The sequence below is a fragment of the Anarhichas minor genome, unplaced genomic scaffold (assembly GCF_050575085.1).
Source record: "Anarhichas minor isolate MPS153535 unplaced genomic scaffold, ASM5057508v1 ptg000035l, whole genome shotgun sequence".
Classification (NCBI taxonomy): Eukaryota; Metazoa; Chordata; class Actinopteri; order Perciformes; family Anarhichadidae; genus Anarhichas; species Anarhichas minor.
In genome coordinates this window covers 2,012,178-2,038,592 of record NW_027466481.1, presented here as the reverse complement: position 1 = coordinate 2,038,592, position 26,415 = coordinate 2,012,178, and the positions used below count along the sequence as shown (strand labels likewise).

The following is a 26,415-nucleotide window of genomic DNA, read 5'->3' as shown; positions in this document are numbered from 1 at the left end:
GAAAATCTGCCCCTCTGACAGACGAAGACAGACTTTGTGAATGTAGAAACTATTCAAAACAGTAATGTAAATTTGGTTTTGATGATAAAGATGTTTTGGAGAAAGTAATGTTTTTGTCTGACGTCTACGGTAGAAAGTGGTTTGAAACTAGCCGGCATTACTTGCTAGCTTTGAAAATAAAGCAACAAAATTTCCAATTTCATGATTTCTTGCGCTGAAATCAAATAATTTAACAACATAATTCAAAAGAAATCTGAAACACCTGAAATTGTTGAAGTGGAATTTTGGGTGTACAGATTTCACTTAAATGGAGCGGTGCTCGTAGATACGTTTATCGTTGGCGCAGCCGAGCTAGTTCGGTGATTTGCGGGTTCATTAGGTACCCCTGAACATATCTTTAACAATTTAAAAACTAAAATCCTTTACATACATTACATACAGTCTTAAGATAAGATAAATAATCCTTTATTAGTCCCGCAGTGGGGACATTTGCAGGTGCAGGTTTACACTCTCGCATCTCGTTTACTTGCGCTTCAGTCCGGATGAGTCTATTCACATTTAACGCTGTTTGTTTACTGAGATGCATTGTTCAAATCAGAAGACTAAGCAAAGCTGACCCTGCTCTGAGGAATATGCATAGCTGTGACACATTGATAAAGCACCGCTGTCCAGACAAGAGCAGTGGAAGATGAAAAAGGGAGGCGGGGCGGCTCAGAAAACAGCCCAGCTCTCAAAGAAGTGGTAGAAAACATACCAGACACAGGCTGCTGGACCTCTGACTGTCTGTAGGCATCCCAACAAACTATTTCTGACTGCAACTATCCAAAGATAAGCCTGCAGAAACTGACAGTGGCTCTATCGGAGGGAACTGGCATTTCTGCAGCCGCAAATATAAGATCCTTACTTCCAGATTCTACCCTTGCTCCAAGATGTAAGAGGGGAAACCTAATCCCACTGATTACCAATGTAAAGACTGCTCTACCAGTTCCTGCACAGAACAAAGGTGCATACATGGGGATCATTGGACATTTGAATCCTCGCTTTTACTCAGGACTGCACAATTTGTTCTCTTTACATCGGACAAATTGCAACGTACCTCACGTTCTCCAATCAACCTTTGAGGATCTCTAATCTCCAGTATTACTGCCGAACAAGAGGTGTATCTAATGAAAGCCTGGCAGAGCAGCTGACGGGAGACAGAGCTGTTTGGAGAGGTCTATTTACTGAGAAGCATTGCTTAAATCATAAGGATGAGGAACGCTGAGCCCGCTTCAAGGAATATGCACAGCTGTGTTGTGTGCGAGACATTGATGTAGCACGCCTGTCCAGACGAGAGCCGTGGAAGATGAGGAGTGGAGGTGAGGAGGCAGAAACCATACTAGATACAAGATGCTGGACCGCTGAACTCCTAAACACTCATACAGCAGGTGTGTCGGTAAGAAATGATATATGTAAAAATGAAAGTTCCCATATATTATCATCACTATGAACTTCGCAAGAATCCATTAATCATTCCATTCTTCTCTTCCTGAAAATGTTAATCAAGTAATCAATTCTGTTTGTTCGTCTTCTTAGAAATGGTTCTTTTTTTTCTGAGCACTTTAAGGACTTGTTGGCTGAAAAGCTGAGGGTTCAAACTTGAGAAAATAATCAAACCACAAGGTACATTTAGTACATTTTCTGGGGCTTTCAGCCATCTAGTATGTTCACACTATTATTCTGTTTTTATATATACGTTTTTCTGTCGTGCCTCGTTAAGACACGAGTTGAATATTAACAATGTTACTGCAGACTTTGGTTTGAAAAAACATTTTGTTCAACAGTTTGTCTACAGAGTCAGTACCGTTTGTCTGGAGATTTAAGTGGAATCCTTCCTTGTTCTGTGAATTCATCTGTATGACTGCCTTGCTGCCATGGCTACCAGTACTGTGCATATAAATCCCACTACTACTCTCCCGAACCCGTCAGTGACGCACCACATGGATACAATTAGAGGCAACCAGTCCTGATTGCATCCGGACTCACCCCACACACACACACACACACCTCTATCCCCCTCCACCTCTCCACTTTCACCCTTTTAGTAATCACACAGTCAAACCGCACCACAAAAAGACATGCATCTAATGGTGCTTTTTGCCTTCCAGAGCGATAGCACTTGACAAGACAAAGGAAGGGACAAAGAATTGATAGATCGAGGCACATTAGAGCCGGAGTCGAAACAAATTTGTTCCATTATGAGGCCTTCAGAGGAGGAGCAGACAGAGGCTTTGGCTAGAATCAGGGACGGCAATCCTTTTATTTTAGGGCCCATCAGTGTTTCTCTGCATGTTGCACATGGCCGCTGATGAACACTCGTTGACGGTATCAATCTCTAATCTCTTTAAGGAGAGCCCATATTCATTTCTTTTAATATTCTACTTTTTCAGACAAGCTTCCAAACTTGTATACAAATTCAATTGGCTAAGCATTGTTTGGTGTTCATTTTTGTTTTAAAATAGAATGCTTTATTCTTGTAACTAGTGTGTTATGAACGATATCATTTTTTGCCTACTTATTTCCGGGTCTATTATAGTTACTTAGATGACGATGATCACATGCGGTAGAAGAAAGGGGCGGGACAGAGTTTACTTGAGCGAGCATGTAGGAAATGTGTGTAGAATGGGGAATAAAAATAACATTTAAAATAGGTTTAAATGTGAGATGACTGGCTTTTACCGGAGATATCAATAAACTACCAAAGCGTCAAAGACGGAAGAGCCAATCAACACACATTCGCACACATTAATCTAATCGCCAACAAATGCAAAATGCACACTGCCCAGACACGATGAGAGAGGCTCCAGCCTTTGAGCGGTACGCGCGTCAATCTAATTGCAGCAATCTAATTTGCCACTCTGGGAGAGCGTGGCGTGTCAGTGCAGCAGCCCTGTCTGATATGACAGCCCCTCAGATGAGATTACACACCGCACGCAGTGTTATCGAACCTCTTTGCCTCCTCTCTCTCCCAAATGCCTCTCTTGCATTGATCAACAAACACGCAGCACAGTAGAAGGTGGGGTGGGGGGGGATCATACATCTGATGCTCTGTCAACCCCTATAACCTGATTGGAGATGACAGCTAAAGCTAGAGGCTCTGATTAGGTAGTTGATAAAGACACTCAGCCGCGGCGCTGCAGCAACAATTCAACCCGCTGTAAGGTCATCCTACTCAAATACAGAAAGTAAACAAAATGAAAACAATATGCAGTCGTATATAAAACTTTAGTTTGCAGGAGGGGTTAGCAGGGGGAAGAGTGAAATATTTTTGTTCAGTCTGAGGTCTCAGGTGTAACCCTGATAAAAATCCTCTTTGTAAGCTTAATCTCAGATTCCTTCGTTACATAAAACGCAGCAGTGCTTCATATGCTGCCCAGCGGTCTTTATCTCATCTGAACGGGGCTTTCTAGCTCACTAGTTGCACACAGAAAAGCGTGCAGCTCAACCAATTTAGGAGAGCCTTAATAACCTGTTGACAAAGACGGGCTGTTCTGTTGGAGAAATTAAACCGGCCATCCAAGCAGAGCAGCCGCTGCGCATCATTTAGTGCAGCCCTGTAGGCATTCAAAGGTAGATAAGAACCTGGAGTTAGGAAGCCGTGTGTGTGTGTGTGTGTGTGTGTGTGTGTGTGTGTGTGTGTGTGTGTGTGTGTGTGTGTGTGTGTGTGTGTGTGTGTGTGTGTGTGTGCGTGCGCGTGCATCTAAAGTTTGTCTATATGCATATGCTCTTTTGTACATCTGCTTCATGTCTTTTAACAACTGGTCTGGAGGACAGTACAAGGTTTCAAACAGGCGGTACAGAAATAATTGTAGCTTCTGGCACTTGTGTTAAAATGCAACTGCAGCTTATAAAAAAAAAAAAGGTTTTAATTAAGAAAAAAAGGACATGATGCTTTTCTAATCCACTGTAGATAGCCCATTTAGAGACCTCTCGTCTGTACACTGAGAGGTACTGCTGCAAGCTCACCTGCAATTTCACACTTGATTACGGCGTGACAGCAAACTCTCGAGCAATATTTCCGAGAGGAATGCGAGTTCGGCAATTTGAAACACTTGTCCGCATTACTCAAAATCAATTCCCGTTTCAATTCTTCGCCCGTTCCTCTGTTTATTTCAGTGCCATCCCTCTTCTGTTTCCAGGATGCCAGAGGCTGTTAGCAGCTTTCACAACCCCCCCCCCCCCCCCCCCCCCCCCCCCCCCCCCCCCCCACCGCACCGCTGTGAAGTGTGGCCCAGACTGGAACTCAGCGTGAAAGTTCTTCCAAACCCTCGCGGCCGGATGCACCAACAATGGGAATTAATTTCATACAATGTTACTTATTCATTCTGCCACCACCGTCCTCCTTCCCCCCCCCCCCCCCCCCCTCCTCACTCACCAGTCAAGAGTCACCACTGAGTCTCGCCTGGCAGTGATCTGCTGTGGATTTCTAGCGACGAGACAGGAGGAAGCATTTTCTGCAGGCACAGATCGCATGCAGGGAGATACAGAGAGAGAGGGCGTTTGCGTGCAAATGCGCATGAGCATGAGAGACACTACAGGCTGCAGAGGTCAACCTGCGCCCACTGTTAAGTCGTCGCTACACTCCGAGAGCCAGTTTTGATGCTTCAAGGTAGGACGCTCACCACGGGAACGAGGAGATTTCTCCTCAGTGGGCTGCCAACGTGTGAAGGAGCGAGACGACGGCAAGTCGGAGAGCTGCAGGAATCCAGACAGAACAGTCAGAAGTGTGAACACAACTCTGTGTTTTTCGGGGAACGTAAAAGACATCAGAAGAGCGACTGGTGAATGATGAGTGAGCATGGAGACAAAAACTAAATGTTCCTTTACACCTGACAGACAGGGGTCTAAGGGGAATGTAATCGTCATTGAGAAGACTGGAAGTCTGATGAGTCACGGTGGACAGTTTCAAAGACGATGGATGGAAAGATGGGCGGATGTGTTGGCACTTTGAGGACGAGTTACTGCGAGACTCTTCAGCTTAGTGAAATATTCAAGCTGAGAGTAGAGGCGAAGCTAAAAAAAAAAAAAGCACTGTATATTAATAGTCCCTAAAATAAGTGAATGAAGCTAAATCTGCTCCCTTATACTGCCACCAGCTTAAGAGCTTGGCAGGAAAAGCTTGTGATTAAAACTGCCAAACACTGATTACTACACAGCAAACGGCATGTCTCATGTTTCAGAGACGTCATCGCCAGAGTGACTCCGGCGATACGTCACTGCAGACTGATCAGTGATCACAGATTATATAAACTCAGGATCCAAACGGTCCACGACGTCAAGATAGAACAACACGGAGGGGGTATGAGGCTTTATCCGGATACAGCAGATTTGACCCTCGCCCCTTGAGTTCGTCAGCTAGCGATTGAATCGTTACAGTAGAAGAGAGTGCAATCCTTCATAATCCTCCTGCTTCGTCATACATTTTGCAACCAATCATTTTGGCTTTAATCCTAGAGCAGAGGCTTGATGATGCGCTCATGCCCAATGATCAGCAAGGAAAAGCCCCACAGCAGATCCCAGGTACAGTCAGGAATTGGTTGAGGTCATGCACTCCACGTCTTTCTTGTCTTTCTCTGAGCCTTTTAATTCTCCTGGCTTTGCATCCCACCATGGCAATTTGTCCTTATGAAACCCCCCGGGATCTCGGTACAACCCATGCTTTGATAACCCTGTCACTAGCTCAGCCTGCTAGCTCTTGCTCCGAGTGAAGCACCGAGCCCAGTCTGGGTGCGCTGTGATCTCTCCAGGCAGTTGTCCCCGCCTCGGTGCCAGCAGATGCAGAGCTGTGCAGCCACGGCCGTCACATTACATGCACCGGGACGAAACCTGCTCTGACAGCAGAGTGCATTATCCCGCTGTCAAGTTCCTCATCTGCCTGCACCTTTTAATGCTCGAGCGTGGACCCACAGTGCTGATGCCAACGTTTCACTGAGTTCATGAAGTGAGCTTGCTGAACTAATCATAAAAAGTGGTTGAGAGGAGGGGAAAATAGTCAGTGTGTTCTCGAGTTTTAATTGTTCTCAATCCTTATATATCTTAACGTATGCCTGCAAATCCGTATTCATGATGTTCACTAGCGCTCCAGTGTAGATGTGAGGCAGAACAGAAAGCAAGTTCTCCAACTGATATCAATATTAGTTTTTGTCATATACCGTATTGAGACTGTATGCTACCTATGGTGAATTTCCCCATCACCACAGCTGGACGAAAGCTCCCCCCCTTCTTTCTATAATGCACGACAAACACAACACTCAGTGTGCGGCCAATGACTCAGTGTGAGTACAATTAACATGCATGATTAGTGGGAATGAGTGCTAACGTGAGTGCTAACGCTCAAATGAGATGCTGTGTATGGATATATGTATGTCTGATGTGTTTGCTTGTGACGACGTCTATGAAGCACAGCAGATGACAAAGAGCAAACCCACCTTGCACTATTCGATGAACAGGATAACGAACACATTGTTTCTTACATCGTCAGGACATCGTTATAAGCCGATATCAGGTTATCACAGATACACTGTTGTAGGCGTGGATGTTGGCAGAGCAGTTAACTGCAGCAATACATGTTTAATTGTTGTAATTATCAACTTTGACACTTTGTAATCACAAAATGATTGTTGATTTTTTTGTTAATGTAAAATAAAGAAAATCAATATTGTTATCAGATGTTATATGATTTAAAAGTTATGCGGTTGGCTTCTATTTAAAAAAAATAAATAAATCCTGCGTGGGTCGAGCTCCACTATGCACATGCTCGTCGTTCGTAATGACACGACAGTATGTATAAATCATTTAGCAGCCTCGCCTGCTGCTCTATATCACCACGATGATAAAAACCCGTTTTACAATTATGATGATATGCGACGCGTCATGCAAGCAGTTCCAGTTTGAGGCCTTATTGGTTCCAGAACAAACAGTCAATATTCATTGGAGGGTTGGGATTCGCTCTCCAGAGAGGTGGGAGGGACCAGACCCTGATTTGTCACTTGGCTCTGGTCGCTATGGAGATAGATGATTTTTTTTTGCCGCACCATGATGGAGCCCCTGGGATATAGACATCGACGGAGTAGAAATGGAAAGTGGGCGGATGGTGTCAACCCTTCACTCTTTGTGGGACTCCAATGTGACAGGCGGTGATAGCCCTCCATTTGCGTAACCCTTCGTTCAACCCTAATGACAGGGGAGGTGGCCACTCCCTCCGCTGTTCTCTCCAACCTTCACAGAGTCCACGCTTCACGACCAGGCACAAACCCCATTGGGAGGTAATTGCGAAGGAGGGGGAAACATGTCTGCTCTGCCTAGTATGTGGGCAGAGAAGAGAGCCGGCAATTGCAAGTGGAGTTGTTGTCAGTTCAATGCTTTTAATTAAAAAGAAAAGTTTGATAAAACAAAGAGGAGTTTGCAAATGAACTCAAGGTCCTAACGGGAATGTGCTTGTGTGTCGTATGCACGCGTGTCTTTGTGTGCATGTCGGAGTCTCTTATGAGTCCCTTCTCACTGTCTTTGCAAATGTGTTGTTTCAGCAGATAACTTCGGGAAGATCTGTCACTGCTTTGCTTGCTGTAAAAGATCACAATAATAATGGTGTACGACAGTGAATATTCCTCATCATGTCGAGGGGCGCCAAGGATCCGGAGGGCCTCCAATATATTCTATACAACATTTATTTCACCTTTCAATTGCACCGTCAGCAAGAGACGACGAGATAATAAATACCCGAAGCTTCATCATACGGGCCATCGATCCATGCTAAATCAAGTTTTCAAACCCCCCCCCCCCCCCCCTCTGGGATTTTCTAATAAACGCTACTGGTTTTAAATGATCCCCGGGGCCTGCCATGTGAGGAAAGGTGATGGTGTACAGCCTGTGTCGCTAGAAAGTGGCTTATTTTGCATTCCAGGACAATTCTCGGCAAAAAAAAGGTGACCTCGTGCTCTTTAATTGCACCTCTTGGGATGAGGAGAGGAAAGAGAAAAATGAGGGCAAAGCGAGGAAAAAAAATGTAAAAGAAAGAATGATATAATCTGAAGATAAAGGCTGGGGGAGGAAAAAATAGAAAACTGAGATGAATAGCAATTGTGAATAGCAGCATGTGGCCAATCCCCCTAACAGCCATAGGACATCTATTGTAGATGGAACATCTCTGGAGTGAGGTACGGGCAACTGTGACACCTAATGTAATGCTCTCACTATTTATGTACTTTTAAAGCACAATCACAAGCCTTGTCCCCAGCATCTGTTGGACTGTGGTTTGTGTCTTGGCAGTTAATGTGCCGTGTGCTTTGGTTACTGACCCACATATGCAGACACGAGGGTAATGACGTCGATCCCAGAGGCATGAACATCTCTTTAATCCTCCATTTAGGCTGTGGGACTGGTTGGCTTTCCCACTTCATAGGGAGGGGAGAAAGTGATACAGTACACGAGAGCTCTAATAAGAATGGAAAATGAGTTAGTCGCGTCACAAGCAGGAAGGAAAGGAAGTCTGAAGAGGGCATAATTGGTGGGAAATGCCAGAGAGCTCGTACTATATCGGAAAGAGTAGAGATGACACTGGCGTCTAATTCCTTTCTTATTGATTATAATGCTAAAAGCATGTGATTGACCAAAACTGATGATGTATACCTAAGGCTGGGTATCACACCCATTGATACAAGCTGAGACTAGGAAACTACAGCACTAAAGTTGGGGCCAAGTTGTCTTGTCAGATTAAAAGTCTGGTTCAAAGGTATAGGTTTTTTGTTTTTTTTGGGTGACATCCTAAATCACTTTCTTGCCAAGAGTGAAGATTAATACCGCTCTCAAAGTCTGCATGCCAAATGTGAAGCCACAGCCAGCACACACTTAGCTTAGCACAAAGACTGGAAACACGAAGCCAAGCTCCATCCCTCTGCTGTACAGAAGGTTAGCACAGGAGTCCGATTAATCTCCCTCCCACATCTTTGTTGTGGCCAAAAGGGGAAAAGAAAATACGTCTACGGTTTCAAGGACGCTTGATGAGTGGACAGAGTTGACTTGAGAGACCCATTTGCCAGCTTTTTTCCCAGGCCGGTAACAAAGGGAAGAGAGTAACACATCGCAGATGCTGTCCAAGAGCCACAGAACACCCTCCTTCACAATAGATCTCTCCTCAATCGCCTTTCTTTTCAGATCACAGAGAACAGCCTCGCTTACAGGGCTCTGGTGACAAAACATTAATAACACAAACAGTCTGTCCAACCTGATTTGCTTCCAGTTATACGGTGGTGAATGGTAAAAAACACACACACACACACACACAAGTCGTACAAATTCTTAAGGCGATCCTCCGGCTACCGCCTGGTTCCATCGGAGGAAAGCTCAGTATTTAATTCAATTAAGAGCAAGACAGATCCTCCACACATGGAATTATCTCACTCGTCGTAATAATGATTCACAACAAAGACATCAAAACATCGCAGAAAGAAGGACTTTTGATTGGCTTTGCTTATCTTTCTTTGGTGGGACCTGGAGTAAGTTAAGGATCAGTATCTTCTTTTGGCAAACCTTGAGAGTGAAGCACTTCTACGTACCATATATTACCTTAAGGATAATGCCCTGTCTGCGTTCAACATCATCATTTCAATTCAAGGTTGACGGCACCATTCGGTCGTACTCTGAGATACGCTGGAAATATAGAACCAACACTGCCGACACTTTTAGTTAATGCTCTCCACCATGAAAGTAGGGCACGAGAGCTCTGGGAGCCAAACATTGAAAATAATTCACTGCACTGAAAGGCTTTGGCTTGCAAGTCTCGAACAGCTAACAAGTGTCCCAAACTGACTTTGAATCACTTTCCCACACTCTCTTAAATATGTTTATACAAACAGATGGGAGTTAAGTCTTTCCCAACAGCCTGAAGCCTTGATATCTTCACCTCTTCTTTCCCGCCACGGAGCGCCTTTCCTCTTCCTGTGACACCTCCCTGCCCATCGTCTGTCTCCATATGAAATGATCCATGATGGCATAAGCCCCCACCTCTCTTGATCTTTTTGACAGGAAACGTCTCAGGAGGTGAACAAAAAAGGGGAAAACAAAGACGAAGAGAAAACCAAACGAAGCAGGGGAATAAACAAAACAAAACCAAAACAGTGAAAAGACAAAAGCACGTCGGTGCAGCCAAGCTGATTACTAGTACGCTATTTGCTGTAGCCACCAGATCCTGGTCCGGTTCCTGTTTACTCTGACTTACAAACAAACAAACAAACAAAGAGGAGTAAAAATGAAGTTATAGACAGTCAACTCATTGAATGGACAGTCTTTGCAATTGTCATTCTGCAAAGTCCGCGCATCAGCGGGGAAATCTAATTCTGTTAATCTGTAAATCTAATTCTGGATCCCCAAATCCAGGTGTGAAAAACTTGTTGCATCATTCCCAAGAAGACTCATGGCTGTACTAGCTCAAAAGGGTGCTTCTACTCAATACTGAGCAAAGGGTCTGAATACTTATGACCATGTGATATTTCAGTTTTTCTTTTTTAATAAATTTGCAAAAATTTCTACATTTCTGTTTTTTTCTGTCAAGATGGGGTGCTGAGTGTACATTAATGAGAAATAAAATGAACTTTTTTGATTTTAGCAAATGGCTGCAATGAAACAAAGAGTGAAAAATGTAAAGGGGTCTGAATACTTTCCGTACCCACTGTATGTATGTATGTATGTATGTATGTGTATATATATATATATATATATATATATATATATATATATATATATATATATTTTATTTGACAAGTTTTTTTCTGCTTCCCCTGAGCAGTGATTCGACAAAACCATTTCAGCTTTAATACCAGTAAGCACCTCCTGCTTAGAGATTTATTATTGCTGAAAGTCAATAGCAGCACACGAGGCATCCTGCAGATCATCCAATTGACCTTCTGCAGTGATTCATGTCAGTCACGGCGGGAACAGCTGGCAATATCAGCACCAGTTAATCCTTAAAGTTATTATTACATGTAAATATGAGATAGTGCTGAACTATACAAAGACGACATCCATTCGGTTCACAGTTGATTTTAGCTGAAGCATGAATATCGTAATAGAATCCATTAATAGAAAAATAAACCTGCATGAACTCAGCAGGTAAACTAATTCCCCGTTACATCAGCATTCTGTAAACAGTGAAAACAATGTTTTTGTGTATTCTTCAAAAGAAGATCAACTTTTCCATCACAGAGGTTATTAATAAATAAAACTGAGCTCTATGATTATTACTCTCCATAATAGGAGCACTCAACCGCTTCCATTAGTTTGTGGGTATAGCGACAGCTGTTCATCTATGATGGTGAGTTCATGTCTTTCCGTCATATTTGACCAAAACTAATGAGGATTTCTGAGGCTGGAGATAAAAGTAAATGCAGCAAATGTTGTCATCAGTCACACTGCAGGAGAATCTGGCCTTGATCTCATCCCTTTGCTCTCCGTAATTCCATAATGCTCCAGGAGATTTAATATTCGACATGATTACCATGACAAAAAAGTAATCTAATGAAATCAAAGGGGAGCTGGAAACATGGTGGAACTACCGGATCTTTCAAATATGACCAACCGGCAACCCAATAATTCCTCTGTGAAATATATTTGAGGTTTCCTAGTGCAATATTGCAACACTACATTTAAAAGAATATGTTCACATAATGCTTACCAATCAAAATGTTACGTTGTTTGAGGAAAAGAGAGCATGAATGCGCATATTTTAACTTTTCCATGAATTTCTATCCTCACAGTGTGAGAACTCCCACACAATCTTACAAGGAGGCAGAACTGATGAAAGCACCGTAAATAGCACCGTTTTTCGCTTTCTAATTGCCCGAAGATAAAAGAAACTTTTTAATAAGCACTAAAAGATATATTGTATTTTAAACGACAAAAGCGGAAATGAGAGGAAAAAAAAGTCTATCAGAACCAACTTTGGTTGAGAGGAAAGAACAAAGAGAGAGCTGCTTTCAGCCTTGAGGGTCATGACAAAGGGAAAGAGGAGAGGGATTACAGTAAAAAGGGAATGGGGGGGTTGAGAGAAAGATTATAGTTAAGTGAAAGCGTGCCAGGGAAGGAGTGAGTGCAGCAGAGGAACACGTCTCCCTCTGCCTTTCTGTGATTGCTGTTGTGCTTCTGTGAGTGTCGAGCAGAAGGGATGTTCTGGTGACTCGCAGCATATTGACAAGCTTCTGACGCAAACGCTAACTGTAGATCCAATCGTGCCGCATTTCTGTCTACTCTGGGGATTAAATTAAAGAACACAGCATCCAATTTCATACCTGGCTTCCTGCACCACCCTTCGCAATGTGACATTTATTCGCTAGCGCGATGCCCTTTCTCTCCTCCTCTCCCTTTGACTCGCCGATAACGCACTGTGTAGCAGACAAGGACGGCTGAGAGCTGAAAACTGATGCCAGCGTCACACGGAAGGGAAATATACATTTGCCTCTAGGATTAACCATGAAGTCGTTCCCCCCTCCCCCACACTTGGAGACGGGACTATGTTCTCTACTCCCAGAGACGAACAGCTTATTTTGTCTTTAATGTCTGCATTATCGGCTGGATCTGCAGTAAAGGTGCACTGCTTAGCTGTGCTGCAAAGATTGCAACTAGCTGCCAAACGTCGAGGGTTGCACTATGATGAAACCTTTGGCCCCAACAGCAGAGCGAAAAAAAAAAGTGTGGCTTCAATGTGAGATATCGGCTGTGGAAAAATAGGCACTTCCTGTTACCAGTTGATTCATAACACACAGAAAATAACTATAGACTCTTTCTGGGGCCAGAAAACTGTGAGTCAACCTTTTCTTATATTGTGTTGGAGAGCTTTAAAGCTTTATATATTATATATATAATATATATAATATATTTACATTGGGTCAAATAATGTCCTCTAATGTGAAAGGTTTGCTCGTACTGTTGATCTCAATGAGAATGAATGCACCGGTTTCTATCTCACTGCACGTTTCAGCTGCTTTCACGCAATTTTATGTGGTTGAGTCACTTTTGCTTTTAAACACATTAGCGCCCGAAATGAAATGGTATGCGTGTGTGTGTGTACGCACGCAGAGTATCTCCATGGTATCTCTGCGATTGCTCAACTCGTGTTTTTCTCCTACAACTTTCTGATGCCTGTGGAGATTGTTGATATTGGAGGCAGCACAAAACAAGTCAGTAATTTAACCCTCTTCAGAAACACACATCCACGCAAAGCCTTCAGAACACCACGAAGTTAATGTGACCTAATTGTCGTCGTTGGGACAATCGTTGGTGCTGCTTTTTTTATTTAATATAAATGTAATATAATTGTTTTTTGGTTGGGTGGTCATAACGGGTCGGCGGATCACTTCCTGATAAACGTTGAGTGTGAACACAGCAAAATCGTCATATTTTGATTTGTTTAGTTTGATAAATAGTCTCATCGTTTTGTTTATAATATAACAGCTGGCACAACGACAGCTTTGGCGTCTCTTTCTATTTTTGTACATCATATGATTATTGGCAGGTGCACTGGTCGACTTTGATCATGCGTTATCATTTAAGTGTATAATAATTACCTTTTTATCTTTATGTGTAATTCATGTAGGCTACTGGGTAGAGTGCACTGTGCACTGTGGCTGATTTAGTTACTCTGGAGTAACATGTAGAGTAGAGAGAATTTCAGTCGACCAAGATTGTCCTTCGTTGCCTAAAGCCCTACAGGGCAGCCGTCTCGCTGTGAGAGACAACACTAATGGGATGCTGATATTGACGTTTGTACAGCATCTGTAAGTAATATATAGTGATTGGTTGCTAATGTGCTTACCATCACAACTTAAACAGCTCATATCAAGGCTCATTGCTGCGAGTCTACTTCCTGCCCTCCAGCAGTCACACGTTGCTTAATTCAGCTTCAACACAAACAAATCACAGCAACCGACTCTTCATCACCATCATTCCCCAAGTTTTAGTATTGACAACAGTACAGTCCATTAGTTTTCAATGTCCTCGGCTGTTATTCCTTCCAAATGATGCGTTACATCACACGTGGTGTGAGTAGGAGATGCCTCGGCAGACCTCTCCTCTTCACAGCATATTAAAAGGCTGTTCAACAAAGTAGGTTTTCAAACAGAGAGTAGATTCAATCAACAAAATCAATTTGGCTTTGTTGTAGTTTATTTAATCTGTTCTCATGTCTTTGTTACTGATGTATGAAATGTATGTCGTTTGTTAGTCAAAGCACTTGATAATTACATGTCAATGAAATGTACTCGCGTGGAAATGTTCCGTTGATTCCTATTTAATGAATTTGACAACAAAGATGGGATACATTGTGGGGACGAGACATTGTGAGTTCTTATTACTCTAAACTATTTTATGTGGAAAGAAAGCCATCTTGTGCCACTGCAGTGGTAAGATGAGTGTTTGATGTGTCTTGTTTCCTTCTATGGGCTACAAAAGCACTGAATGCTTCAAAGCCACTTTGACATCACCGCCATCAACTCCTCTTAATGCTTTTTACTCAAACTCATCAACAGCTTACTGCAAAACCTTGCTCACTTTTATTGGCATATGAACACGTTTCTTCCTTTTTTTTATCACCTTATTCTTTGTACATCCGTGTTACTATCAGGGAAGAGTGAACAAACGGATTCATTTACAAATCCTTTCATAATAAAAACACACTTTGCAGTGACTTACTTGGAAAAAATATCTTAACTTCAGGCAAAATCAGGGCGTGTATGATCTTTCTGGTAGATTTCATCAGAAAATAAATCTGCATGTGTTGCTTTGAAAGATAACACCTATCACATGATTTAAGGGCAGCGCATAAAAGGGATTCCTCTCAACTATGAACTTGGCAACCTCGGGGGACTGAGCGCAGTATAAGGGATCACAAACTGTATTTTCAAGAGAGTTTGCATCATCACCTTAATAATCCCCAGTCTCTACAGATGTGATGGAGGGAGAAGTCAGGTATGGAAGACAGCGAGCAGACCCGGCCAAGTCTTATTAAGAGCTGATCCGCCTTTTATTAAAGGCTTCTTTGTGGGATTTCTCTCTGGCTCGGCCGTGTGAACGGACTGATGTGCTCCACTGCAGACGACCTGAGGAGCGCCTCCGGAATCTGGCTCCAATTAGGCTGTTGGGAGACTGAGACACCTCCGGTAGGTTGTGAGGTTTGCTATGCTGAGTGAAAGGTCGGGAAAGTATGGTGACAAAAGCTCAATGAGGCGCAAACAGGTCGAATCTATTTGCATTGACTTTGTATGTAATCTCGTCACGCAAATAATTTGCGTTGTGTTGGTGTGAACACAGCAATATACAGCAATGACTTTTTGTTATTATTTTGAGTATTGATTTATCTGCAGATTATTAATTTAATTATTCAATAGTCATTCAATCTGTAAAACATCAGAAAATAGTGAAAAGTGCCCATCACTATCTCCCAGAGCCCAAGTTGACATTTTTAAATGTGTTCATAGGTCTTCAATATCAACATTGTGTTCTGCAGCTGTCCATCAGTGCCAAATACAGAAACAGGCTCAAAGTTAAAGCACACAGCCCAAAGAGGAATACACAGATTTAATGAATCATTTAGAGAAAACATAAATAGACTGGCGGCAGGTAGGTCACGACATGCAGCTAGCCACCTTAGCGTCCAGCACAATGCATCCCTATTGCTCTCCTCTGGATGAGAAGATCACCTTAATGCACAACCACGTCAAATGTTTGAGTCTAGAACAATGTGTCTCACATTAAGAATACAGGATCACTGATTTATTTCCTTTAAATAGGGTTGGCTTTCAGTTCTGGTTTTAATGCAGCCTGCACTGTTAGCTTTCCTTGTGAAATCCATTATGTTTGCATAATACCAGTGTTGCTTGATGCAGAATATAACTCTTGTGCTTTAAATACCTGACAAACAGCAGATTTCTTTCTGTTTCAGGGAAACCAATATGCTTCCATCATCAGCCTCACTTCAGTTTTTGCTTGTGTCTCCAACTTACAGACTAAACTAAACAAAACTGATAGTTCTTGGCTTTTTTTCCCCGTGTTGTTATCCAGAAAAATGTTATGTAAAATAAAATGATTGAAAGCGAAGAGCCGACACTCACCAAACATGTTGCCAATGTGCCCGTTCTTCGTCAAAGGCCGCAGCTCATTCTTGCCCCAGGCGTAGCGCTTGTAGTTGTCCCAGGAAAACTTCATCATCTGCAACATAAGAAGGGGGGGGGGGGGGGGGGGGCCAGACATACTGGTCACTTGACTGATCGCAAAAGCATCACACGTCCGAAGCCAGACGTAATTGAATTGGCAGAGCTCAAAGGCAAAGGGAATGATAGCTTGTTGATCAGACGGGCTTAAGGACAAGCAGCAAACGAACACACACAAACCGCACCGCGAAACAATAAGATTGGCATTTCCCCTGCAGCTTCTCCTCCTACATTAAAGATTGAATAACGTCAGTAGATGAAAAGAGAGTTTTAGAGATAAGAACGCATCTCTGAGAAGAAAGTGTTTCTGAAATTGATGCTCTGTACTCCTCCCCGACAGAAGAAACTAAAAGTGATCTGGATGTGATTTGATGTGAAGAAGGAAAACTGTCGACTCTTTGATGCAGTAAAACAGAGAAAGCTAGACGAGGAAGCGAGGGATGAAGACGAAAAGCGAAACAACTTCTGCTTAGAGGCATAAAGTTGAGCAATGCTCGTCTTGAGTTACAATTAGCTTAGAAGCCTGTCCGGGAAAGTTGGTTCATAATAATTGAATTAAATTCACGAACATCCAAAAAGAAAAAGGAAAATAAGACAATGCCAATGAAGGCAAGAGTCAGAGAAAGCCTGCCCACTATGCTGAAAGCTCCCAGCTGATTACGTTCCATCGAACAGAGCAACATTAGAATCTATTAGAGATGTTCGTCAGGTGTTGCCAAACAGATGTCACAAATCACAATAACCAACACAGAGGCAATGGCAGTGCTGTAGGCTTGTGTTTCACAGGTGTAACGTTGACCATGTTCATCACTTAAGTTTGGCGAGTTAGGACGCCGACGTTTGCGAACCGGCACTAAATATAGTAGATGTATTGCCAAAATTTCTCGGCATAAAAAAATGGTGGTTGAGATATTAATCTGGACCAAAGTGGTGGACTAACTGAGAAAGTCATCCCTTGAACATCAGGGTTGTAAAATGTCAGTATATTCTATATACATAGGTTTAAATGTATATATCTGTATCTTTCCCACCATCCCCTTGTTATGGAAATTGATTTAGATGAGGACATGCTTCTTGGTTCTTTAGAGCAGTAGTCCTGTAAGCCGTGTTTCCCAAGGATGCAGCCGCTATCATTACTTTCCCAGCAAGGCAGCCGGATATTTTGAAAGAAATGAATGTTTTTCATCAAAGAGATGCCATGATTCATGCGCATATGAACTAAATAGCCTCAAAATAAATTGAAAACGAATTCCATCTGCACGAATACTTGACTCAAGTGCTTTCAACAACGTCGACATGAAATTCAATTGTCTTCAGCACGATCAAACAAACGCTCAGTGCAATCTGTCGAAAGACAGACAGATAGTCCAGGATAAGATTATTCCCCCCCCCCCCCCCGTCTCTGGATCTTCACAGTAACACTGAGGACATCTGTATTATCAATACTACACAAGACATCTGTCTCTCCAGAGGTGGGCTGATATAATCCTGAGAGAAATACACAACATGAATCCGATTACCCGACGAGGCCTCCAGCTGCAAATCCTCTGACCCTAAAAAGCTCATAATAGACACCTGAGAGAAGACAGAGCTCCAGTCCTTTCTCACACTGAAACAAACAACAGGGTCCATAAAAGACACAAATGTTCAAATACATTTTAAAATGTCTTTCGGGTTCATGAAAACAGCGGCTACGGGTCAGGGAGCTGAGATTTGATTTAGGGTGAATTATATGCCGTTAAACTGTTTTGAAGCCGCTGCGCCGGTTTAATTTGTGATTTGGCATTTGTGAAGCAACACATTTAGGCACTCTGTACTGAAAAACATTCAGAGGAAACAACACATTAGGGTCATCTTTGTTGTTTTCTCTTCTTATTGTGTATCTAGAGTGTGGCATTACGTCTGAGAAAGCAGCATATTAAACAATGGTTTTTTTCTACTTAGAAATACTAATAATGTATGCAGCAGCAATCTCACACAATGTGAAAAACAACCCCATAATATGATTAGAGGCAATAGCACCGACGTATGTTATGGTGGAAATATGTCCAGAAAGATAATAATTCTCTTCAGAAAGCGTTGGCAGGACAGAAGTACCCGGTGCCGGTCTTATTGTGTACCGACGGGATGTTCTGCCTTCCGGAATGAGAACCGGCGAGTGTCTCAAGTTATATTTGAAACGTACTCCATCTTTTATAATGTCAACCTGTCTCGCTCCTCAGGCAGCTTTAGAAGCAAAAGAACAAAAGTAATACGGAGAAATCAGTGCAGAAAAATGTGGGATTTTGGTAAAAACTTTGTGTCACACTGCGTTTGTTTGAAGGACGGTTGAATGTCACACGGTCTGTGCAGAAATGATCAAATTTGCATTATGGAGCCTGCGAGGGGAATAGGACTTTACAACCATGATCAAATTAATGTCGGGGTAGAAAACAGGCAGATGGTACGCTCAAACTGTCTGACTGAAGGCGCAGCAAATGTAAAATGGTAAAATTAATCAGCGACGACATGACTCCATAAAAGATGCTAAAAGAAAGGATTTAATAATGCAGCTGGCATTGAGGAACTACGATGGGCATTTCTCCCTGTTTAATAGATGATTCATCAAAACAATGAGCAACTGATTAATCGGATATCAAAAAAAATTGCTACGGTAGTGTAATTTAACTTCTCTCTTCTCTCAGATATCTTCTAACAAAATCTGTTGCATTAGTTTATTTTTGCAAAATGAACGTAGAGAGGAATTGAAAAAATAAAAACATTTTTTACCAATTATACTGATGAAAAAAACCTCCCAGTACTCCGTGTAGATTCAGGTGGAAAATCATCACACTGTGTTAATTATAATTACTGGACTCTACAGAGCTATGTTTAATTCATTCCTATTATAAATATTTTAAGACAAATAAATAGACTTTGCCTGTTGTGTATTACTGGCAGCAAGAAGATATGTATTTGACCCTTTAACAGATGTGCACATGTGTATTGAGCCGGTCTGGTCCCAAACAAAGGGAGTCATGGAAGCGTCTTTGGTGGCTACTTTGACCGAGTACACTTGACCAACTAAAGTCAAGTCCGTTTGATTAGTATGAACGCCGTGTACCGTACCGGGGCACGTCCGCTTGAAAAGGTGGTCCCAAGTACGGTTCGTGTTTACTCGGGTACGGCTCACATCAGGTGTGAAAACCCAGGCATGGTACGATGGACTCGCACTCAATACCTGTACAAGGAAAAGCTTTGTTTTAAAACCAAAATGTAAGCACGATAAAATGACACTCCATGAGAATGTCTGGCTCAGCTTCCTGCTGCTGCACACTGATGAAACACATATCTGGCATTGTGTTTTTCACACCCCTGCTGTTGCGCTCCGCAGAGGGTCAAAGTGTGGGAGGACCGGTGTCACGCAGCCGTAGGACCGCTGATGTAACAACCCATCATCACAGCACAGAACACACACGGCGTGAATCAATAGCTGCAGCCTTGGCCGAGCACGCCCCCCCCCCCCAACGCTGCTTCTCCAAGAGAGCAAGCGGATGAATGATTCATTTCCAGGGGCACTAAAAAGCAGACATGATCAGACAGGACACTGACCCGGTCTCTGTGTTCAGTTATTGATCTCTTCTGCCCAACAACCAGCCAATTAGTTGAACTAGAGTGATTAAAAGTAACCAGGGGTAGACTGGGGGCACAACGTGCCGATGACAAAACCGCAGGTCAGAGGTCACGCACTGCTGATCACGCGATCAAGGATGGTCACACAACATCATCAGATCACAAAAGCAACACAAGCGGCTGCATAAGCGATTACATTTACGCCGCATCAGCTCAAAAGTCGTTATTAAATTCTAAGATCTCATTTTTTCTATCATATCCAACGCAAGCACAGGAAGAGCTTAGAAACTCATTTCCTTCTGCTCTTTGAACAAAAATATTATATATATATATATATATCTTTTTAAATCCCAGAGAAATGTTGATAATGAAAAAAGAAAGCTTTACTTGTCTATACTGGAAATCGATTGTTTCTAGTGTAGATTGTAACAAACGACACCACAGGAGGGAACGATTATCTCAGCGCTGGTCCTCAGCATGGACACCGAACTGGTCTGCAGGGTTCCCTCTGCAGCGTTCAGAGCATGACCTGAATCAACATCAGGAGTACAGACGTTTAGGTTTAAAACCAGTTCAGACCACTTTATACACACTAGCTGTCAGCACAGCCACCACGGACCACGAGTGGGACTTTTAATTCTTGTTTTACCCGTCCCTGCAAAAATGAGACTCGGCATAACAATGTCAAAAGAATGATGCAGAGGCAAAGAACCTTCTGAACTGAAGTTTGTTGGAGCAATGATGTTTACATTGCATGTGTATTTTGAGGACACAGAAGTGTAGTTTTCATCTGTGGAAAATTCATGAAGGAAGAGTTGATGATATATATATATCTCAGGAACAAGAGACAATAAGCAACTTCTAAACCAAAGGTAGTGTCACAGAGGAAGAGACGGTATAATGAGACGTTGCCAGAGGGAATGATGCGAATCTGGAGTTTCACTGAAGTGATACGTCTTCTGAAGGGTAAAGGTGCTAATATTTTAATAATCTCACTAACGGCGAAATGTAGTATGTGTGAAACTAAATTTAATTACTCATAATCATGGGTTTTTTTCCCCTGGGTTACTCCCAAAGAGTAAAATGATTTGGTTTTCCTCTCATGACTGGCTGTGGTTTGAAACTGTGCATCAGCTGTTTCCACTTTTCCGTCTTACATATGAACTATTTCCTGGGAAGACGTGCTGCTCGGTATTTCCTCCACTGGGCTCTCAGGATTGGCTTCCTAGGATGACGATCTTTGGTTTTCCAGTGAAAACTAGTCTGCACAGATGGTTTCTCCGAGGCTGTGGCTTGACGATACTGGTGAGAAGCGCAGGTGAGGGGGTTACCAACGTTCTACTTTCCACAAAAGCAGAATATATCTCTGACAAAGATCTTTGAACATTCACTGCTGTTGTCGCTAATTAGCCAACAGTGTGGGCTGAAGCTAGTGAAGATCACTAAACTGGTTCATTGCCGACGTGGTACTGCAAGCTGGGCTCGGACTGAGCGGCCCCCGCGTGGCCCATGGAGACGAGGCTGTGCAGAGATTAACTGGTGGGCTGAACAATTTGGAGCTCAGTCTGGACAACTACTTAGAGCAGATCTTCTGCTGAAGCACAGCAACAGTGATCACCCCCTTTGATATCACCCAGCTGTGTAGCTGTGTGGGTTTCTTCAACAAACCCTGTACTTCTCATATGACAGAAAATGTTTCACACAGGGAAGATAGCAGATATATGTGTCACAATGAGAGACGGTGTAGTAGTTTAACTACTACAAGACAAGGCAGCTGTTTAATCACACTACACTCAACAACTGACAACTGACTGGGTTCAAATCTTTTTGAACATTTCATTGTGCTTTCACTCAGTCGATCTGGTCTGCACAAAGCAACATAAATGTACACAAGATAGAACAGCACACATCCACCAGCTCCTAATGCCACCGTACTACACATGGCAGTTAGCTGTAATCCATACCAAGCAAAAAATAAAAGGGAAAGAAAAAAAGCACGCAAGGAAAGGAAAGAATAAGCAGAAGACGTTCACATGTTTGATTATTAATGAGCCACAGCTTCAACCACTTAGTAAAATAATGTGTATGGGGAACTCCATTCTTCATTGTTTTTGCAACATACAAGCCAGCTGTGCGCTTCTACTTTTCATTTTTGTAAAGTGAGCAGAGTGCTCTCTTCTTTCTCCTCAAAACATTGCCAAAACTGTGTAATCACTGCTGACCGCAGCACCTCCGCTAAAACACCCCGGATCATTCCATTCCACTTGAACAACAGTCTTATAAATATACATAACGCGCGCCTCAAAGCACACACGACACGTTCCCACCCTGCACGTTTTGTAATGCAGTCGGTTATGGTCGGTTCCACGAGCGAGTCATCCCTTTAATCTGAGGAGGCTTCGGGTGGATCGTGGATAATAAATCATCCCAGCACCCTGGCATGGCAGCCCCGGAGACACTGTTGCGTTAACGAGGTGCTGTGTCATCACCAGAAACCGGGGGGGGGGGGGGGGGGGGGGGGGGCCTTTGGCAGAGAAGATTCAGAATCAGCTTTCCCCCACTGCTTCCCCCTGAACTTCCAACCTCAACTTGCCCAGCTCCCAGTATTTGACCCTCCTCTGGAGCACAGCCACTTCCTTCCCATTAAAAGCACATTTACGGAGCCTTGTAGGTCTCGGGAGGCCAGCGAGGTCTCATTCTGAGTCAGCACAAAACAAAGAGCCAAAGTTGGACAACCAGGCAACTGAGCTGCAGATCATTCATGCATGGAATTAATGAATGTCTGGAATCAATCACGAAATCAAATGACCATATCCACCCAGGATGTAGGTCTGCTTCAGTATGGTGTCTGGGGGGGGGGGGGGCAGCTAGGTGCTGTCTAATCTTTAACGTTTGATTATTGTGTCAAAACTATATATAAAAATATATAGATTAAATGCATTTATTTTACAAGAAAACTATAGTTGTCAGTACCTCCTTCAGCCCCGAGTAGCATTTGCAGGAGCATTGGAGCTCCACCAATAAGCTGGGGCAGCCCGTACGGAGCCAAAAGTTGACGAAGCACTCGCTGCTGCCCGTTAAGCTCATTACTGTGAGCGAATGGTAATCATCGAGACTCAGATAGTGTATCAACACTTATCATCCTAATTTATCATCTGGACAATAGCAGCTGGACAGTAAGAGGAAAAATGAATACGATAAGTCATCAGTAAAAAAAGTGAACCTGAAAAAATACAGTGGAAATCTCTCCTTTAATAGAATGTTTTGTTATTAAGGACTATTCACAAGTCCAACTCTTGCGTAAAGCAACAAAACATGCAAAGTAACCGTACGCCACAATCACAACAGACTTCTGATGAGAATATGTCTGCACGGTCCTTGTACTTAACAGTAATTGAGTCATCAAGCCTTGGTACACTCAGAAATGCTTATATCAAGCTGCAAGACAAATCATTTGAGCAAAATCCCGGTTACAACTGATGCGGTCGCCTGGATTCGAGCCGTAATCTTCAGAATCATTTTTGCAGATCACACCCAGAGATCCATGGGGTTTATCCAACGCTTGTTTCTGCTGTATTATTTTCAAGCCAACTATTGGTATCCATATTTAAAAAATGACCTAATTCTGAGAACATTTCAGTAATGTTTAATATTTAATTCAATGTTGGCCTTTAGTTTTCTCTGATGTTTGTACAATATGTGCACATATGTATTTGCCTGTATCCGTCTCTCTCTCTCTCTCTGGCAGGTGTCCTCGCCGCTCGTTCCAAAACGGATCATTAGGAGAGATATGTGGCCCGTGCCAAGTCGTCTCCTGAGCGTCTCCCACTGGTGGTTGAGAGTTCCAAAGCGCCATGAAATACTCATGGCAAGAGAGAGAGAGAGAATCGCCACAAGGAGCCTATTAAAATGTCTGGACTCAGGTCTTGAATTGTTGGAGATGTAGACCTGGAGTATTAACGCGCCTAAATGGTCCCAGTAGAGCCAGCTGATGATGAGCGATGAAGAGAAAGAGATACAATGAATATACCCAACTATAGCTTTAAAACTGTATTAAAAGAAGTTAGTATCAGAATAATATTAAACATTTTAGGACCTTTAGAGGGGCAACTTGACTGAAACACTGGATTAACACGTGTTTTAGCTGAGCTGCTCTTTCTTTCAAGCATCCAGCGTTTGTCTGCTCTCAAGGCGCCGAGTCAAACCGTTTCCCCTTCTTTCAGTTTCCTTGGATCAGCGAGCCGACCCAATCAATGGACCTTGCCAGAAAAGTGGATGGAATCTGAAGGAGTGGGCTCTAAACTTAGTGGAGTAACGGGAACTTTCACAAGAAATGTTGCACGCCCAATAATTCACCCGGACACCCCTAACCTGCTGCTGTCCTCCCCTCTCACTCATCTTGCTGGGAGCGGCCCTCTCTCTTCCAGAAACAAGCTAGTGATGAAATTGCAGGTGTGGTGCAGAAAATGAGGGGGGGGGGGGGGGGTCAGTCAAAGTAAATACAAGCCATTACAGAGCGTTTACAGTACTATTAGAAAGAGTAAGGCAGAAGATAAAGGAGCGGGGGGGGGGGGGGGGGTAGTGAAAGGAGGACATAAGAGAGGAGTGGGAAGTCATTTGTCTGCAAGAAATTGCCAATTTGAGTGGGCTGCCTGGGGAAAGGGTTCCACTCTGCGGAGCACAAAGTGTCTTGTATGGATCATGATGGTGAGCCCAACACGCTTATTAGAAAACTAATCCACAATGTCCAAGCCCCTGTGGAAGGCTTCGCACAAGGCCAGAGGCCTAACCACCCCCACCCCCATCTGTAGATACAGTCACTTGGTAACAACCAGAAAACCTTCCAGCAGAAGTTATTTTGAGAGGAAGATGTACAAGTAGATCAGGTCTAGAGCTCAAATGCACCAGGGAGAGGAGACAGGGAGCACCCGGAATAGATTCATCGAGGTAAGATGGGGAGAGCTGGAGTTTCACATAATAAATTCATTTCTGATGAAGTGAGACTGATGACCAGATGTTTAGTTATTGTGTCACCTGCCAGGTGTTCGGATTCATTTCACCTCGAGTCAGCACCCTGATAGGAGAACCCAAACACCTGCCACAGTGTGCAAATGATAACTGTGTGTTTAGTCATTTTAGACTATCGGAGGGTAGAGTGTGTTAAATTGAGGTCGAATCTAAATTCCATGTGGAAGCAAAGATCACATCTACTCAAAATAATCTCCATTGGTGAAGAGTGTCAGGCATTATGTTTCCCTGTGGTCAGATGGCCATCTTGACATTTTGCAAGTCTGCAGCAGATTAGGTGAGAGGAAACCCTTCAGACAGCGTTTGACATTAACCATGGCCCGGTGGCCACAACAAGTTACAATGTGGCCACCAAGTTTAATCAGGGCTGTCTTGGGAATGAGACTGCGTGTCTCAATGAGATTACCTGTCTAAATAAAGACACTTAATTCAAATAGAGCTATCCCATAAACTGCCTCCTCTCTGGAGAGTCTATTGTTATTATTTGAATATCTTATTTAAATCTTTTGTCTTATTGCTTCATTGTATCACGGTTTTACGTCGTTTCTTCAACAGGAATTTTCTTTTGAGGGAAAATAAAAGTTCTGAAGTGAAAATCGATGATCAAAGATCCCAAAAAACACAGAATCTTCTACCAGAGTTTCACAGTAAAGCTGGAGCAGCATTTACTATAACTTTCATTGCTACAGTTCACACCGGCTGACAGGAGTGGCACCAATGGGACACTTTTTGAATCCGACTGATCCCTTCCTATTCGAGCTGTTAGCTTTGAAACACCTTCCTTCTCCCCGTATGATTCTTCAAACACAGAGGCAAGTCTTTGAACTCAAAGATGAACAACCTGGCAATTGCTTTCATCTTAAAATGAACTTGTCACTTCTCAGGAGGGAGAAAGTTGTTGGTTGCCTGTGGTGAATTAGTTGTGTGCGTTTTTCCCTCAAAATAGCATTTCCACTGAAAACACAGATGAAACCAATTCAGTTATTACATTTCTGTTGATAAGACTCAATTTGCATGCCAAAGGTTTTTGTTGTCACTTAATTCTATTAGTATGATGCCTGCCTATAAGAGATAACCAATGAGATATTTCTGAATGTTAATCATTTATTTTCCCCCAAAAAATGTGTTGTTTTGTGAAGAGAAACAATAAACCACCAACACCTTACTGTCCTTATACAAACCATGAATCATGAAAGAAGCACTTCATAAAAGGGATTTTAAGTCATTTAAAATGTAATATGCATTTTTGCTGAACTATGAATGCAGGTTGAGGACAATTATGTATTTCCTTTCTTTGCCTTTGAGGTAGCAGGGAGACATCAGTCACCTTGCCAGAACCGTTACAGACAGCCCCATTCTTTGATTTTAATGAAATCCCAACTCAGAAACCCTCCACTTCCTTATTCTCTGTCTCTCACACACGCACACACACACACACACACACACAACAGAGCAGGCATCTCCCTGCCTACACCCACGCCCAGTAAATCCCCAAAATATCATCTTCAATTAAAAACAATGGGAGCCTAAGCTTTTGAGC

General features: G+C 42.9%; 1 protein-coding gene across 4 annotated transcripts in view; it reads right to left on the bottom strand.

The window, feature by feature from the left end:
* Window positions 1–26,415, bottom strand: part of LOC142965607 (mannosyl-oligosaccharide 1,2-alpha-mannosidase IC) — a 158,339-nt gene that overhangs the window by 71,844 nt on the left and 60,080 nt on the right. For 3 of the 4 annotated variants that reach the window (XM_076106626.1, XM_076106625.1, XM_076106627.1), the window contains exon 2: window positions 16,137–16,233. In XM_076106626.1, coding sequence (XP_075962741.1) covers window positions 16,137–16,233 — 97 coding nt within the window. Of the gene's footprint in view, window positions 1–14,948; window positions 16,067–16,136; window positions 16,234–26,415 lie in introns of those variants that run through there. The other variant, XM_076106629.1, reaches the window with a different exon arrangement.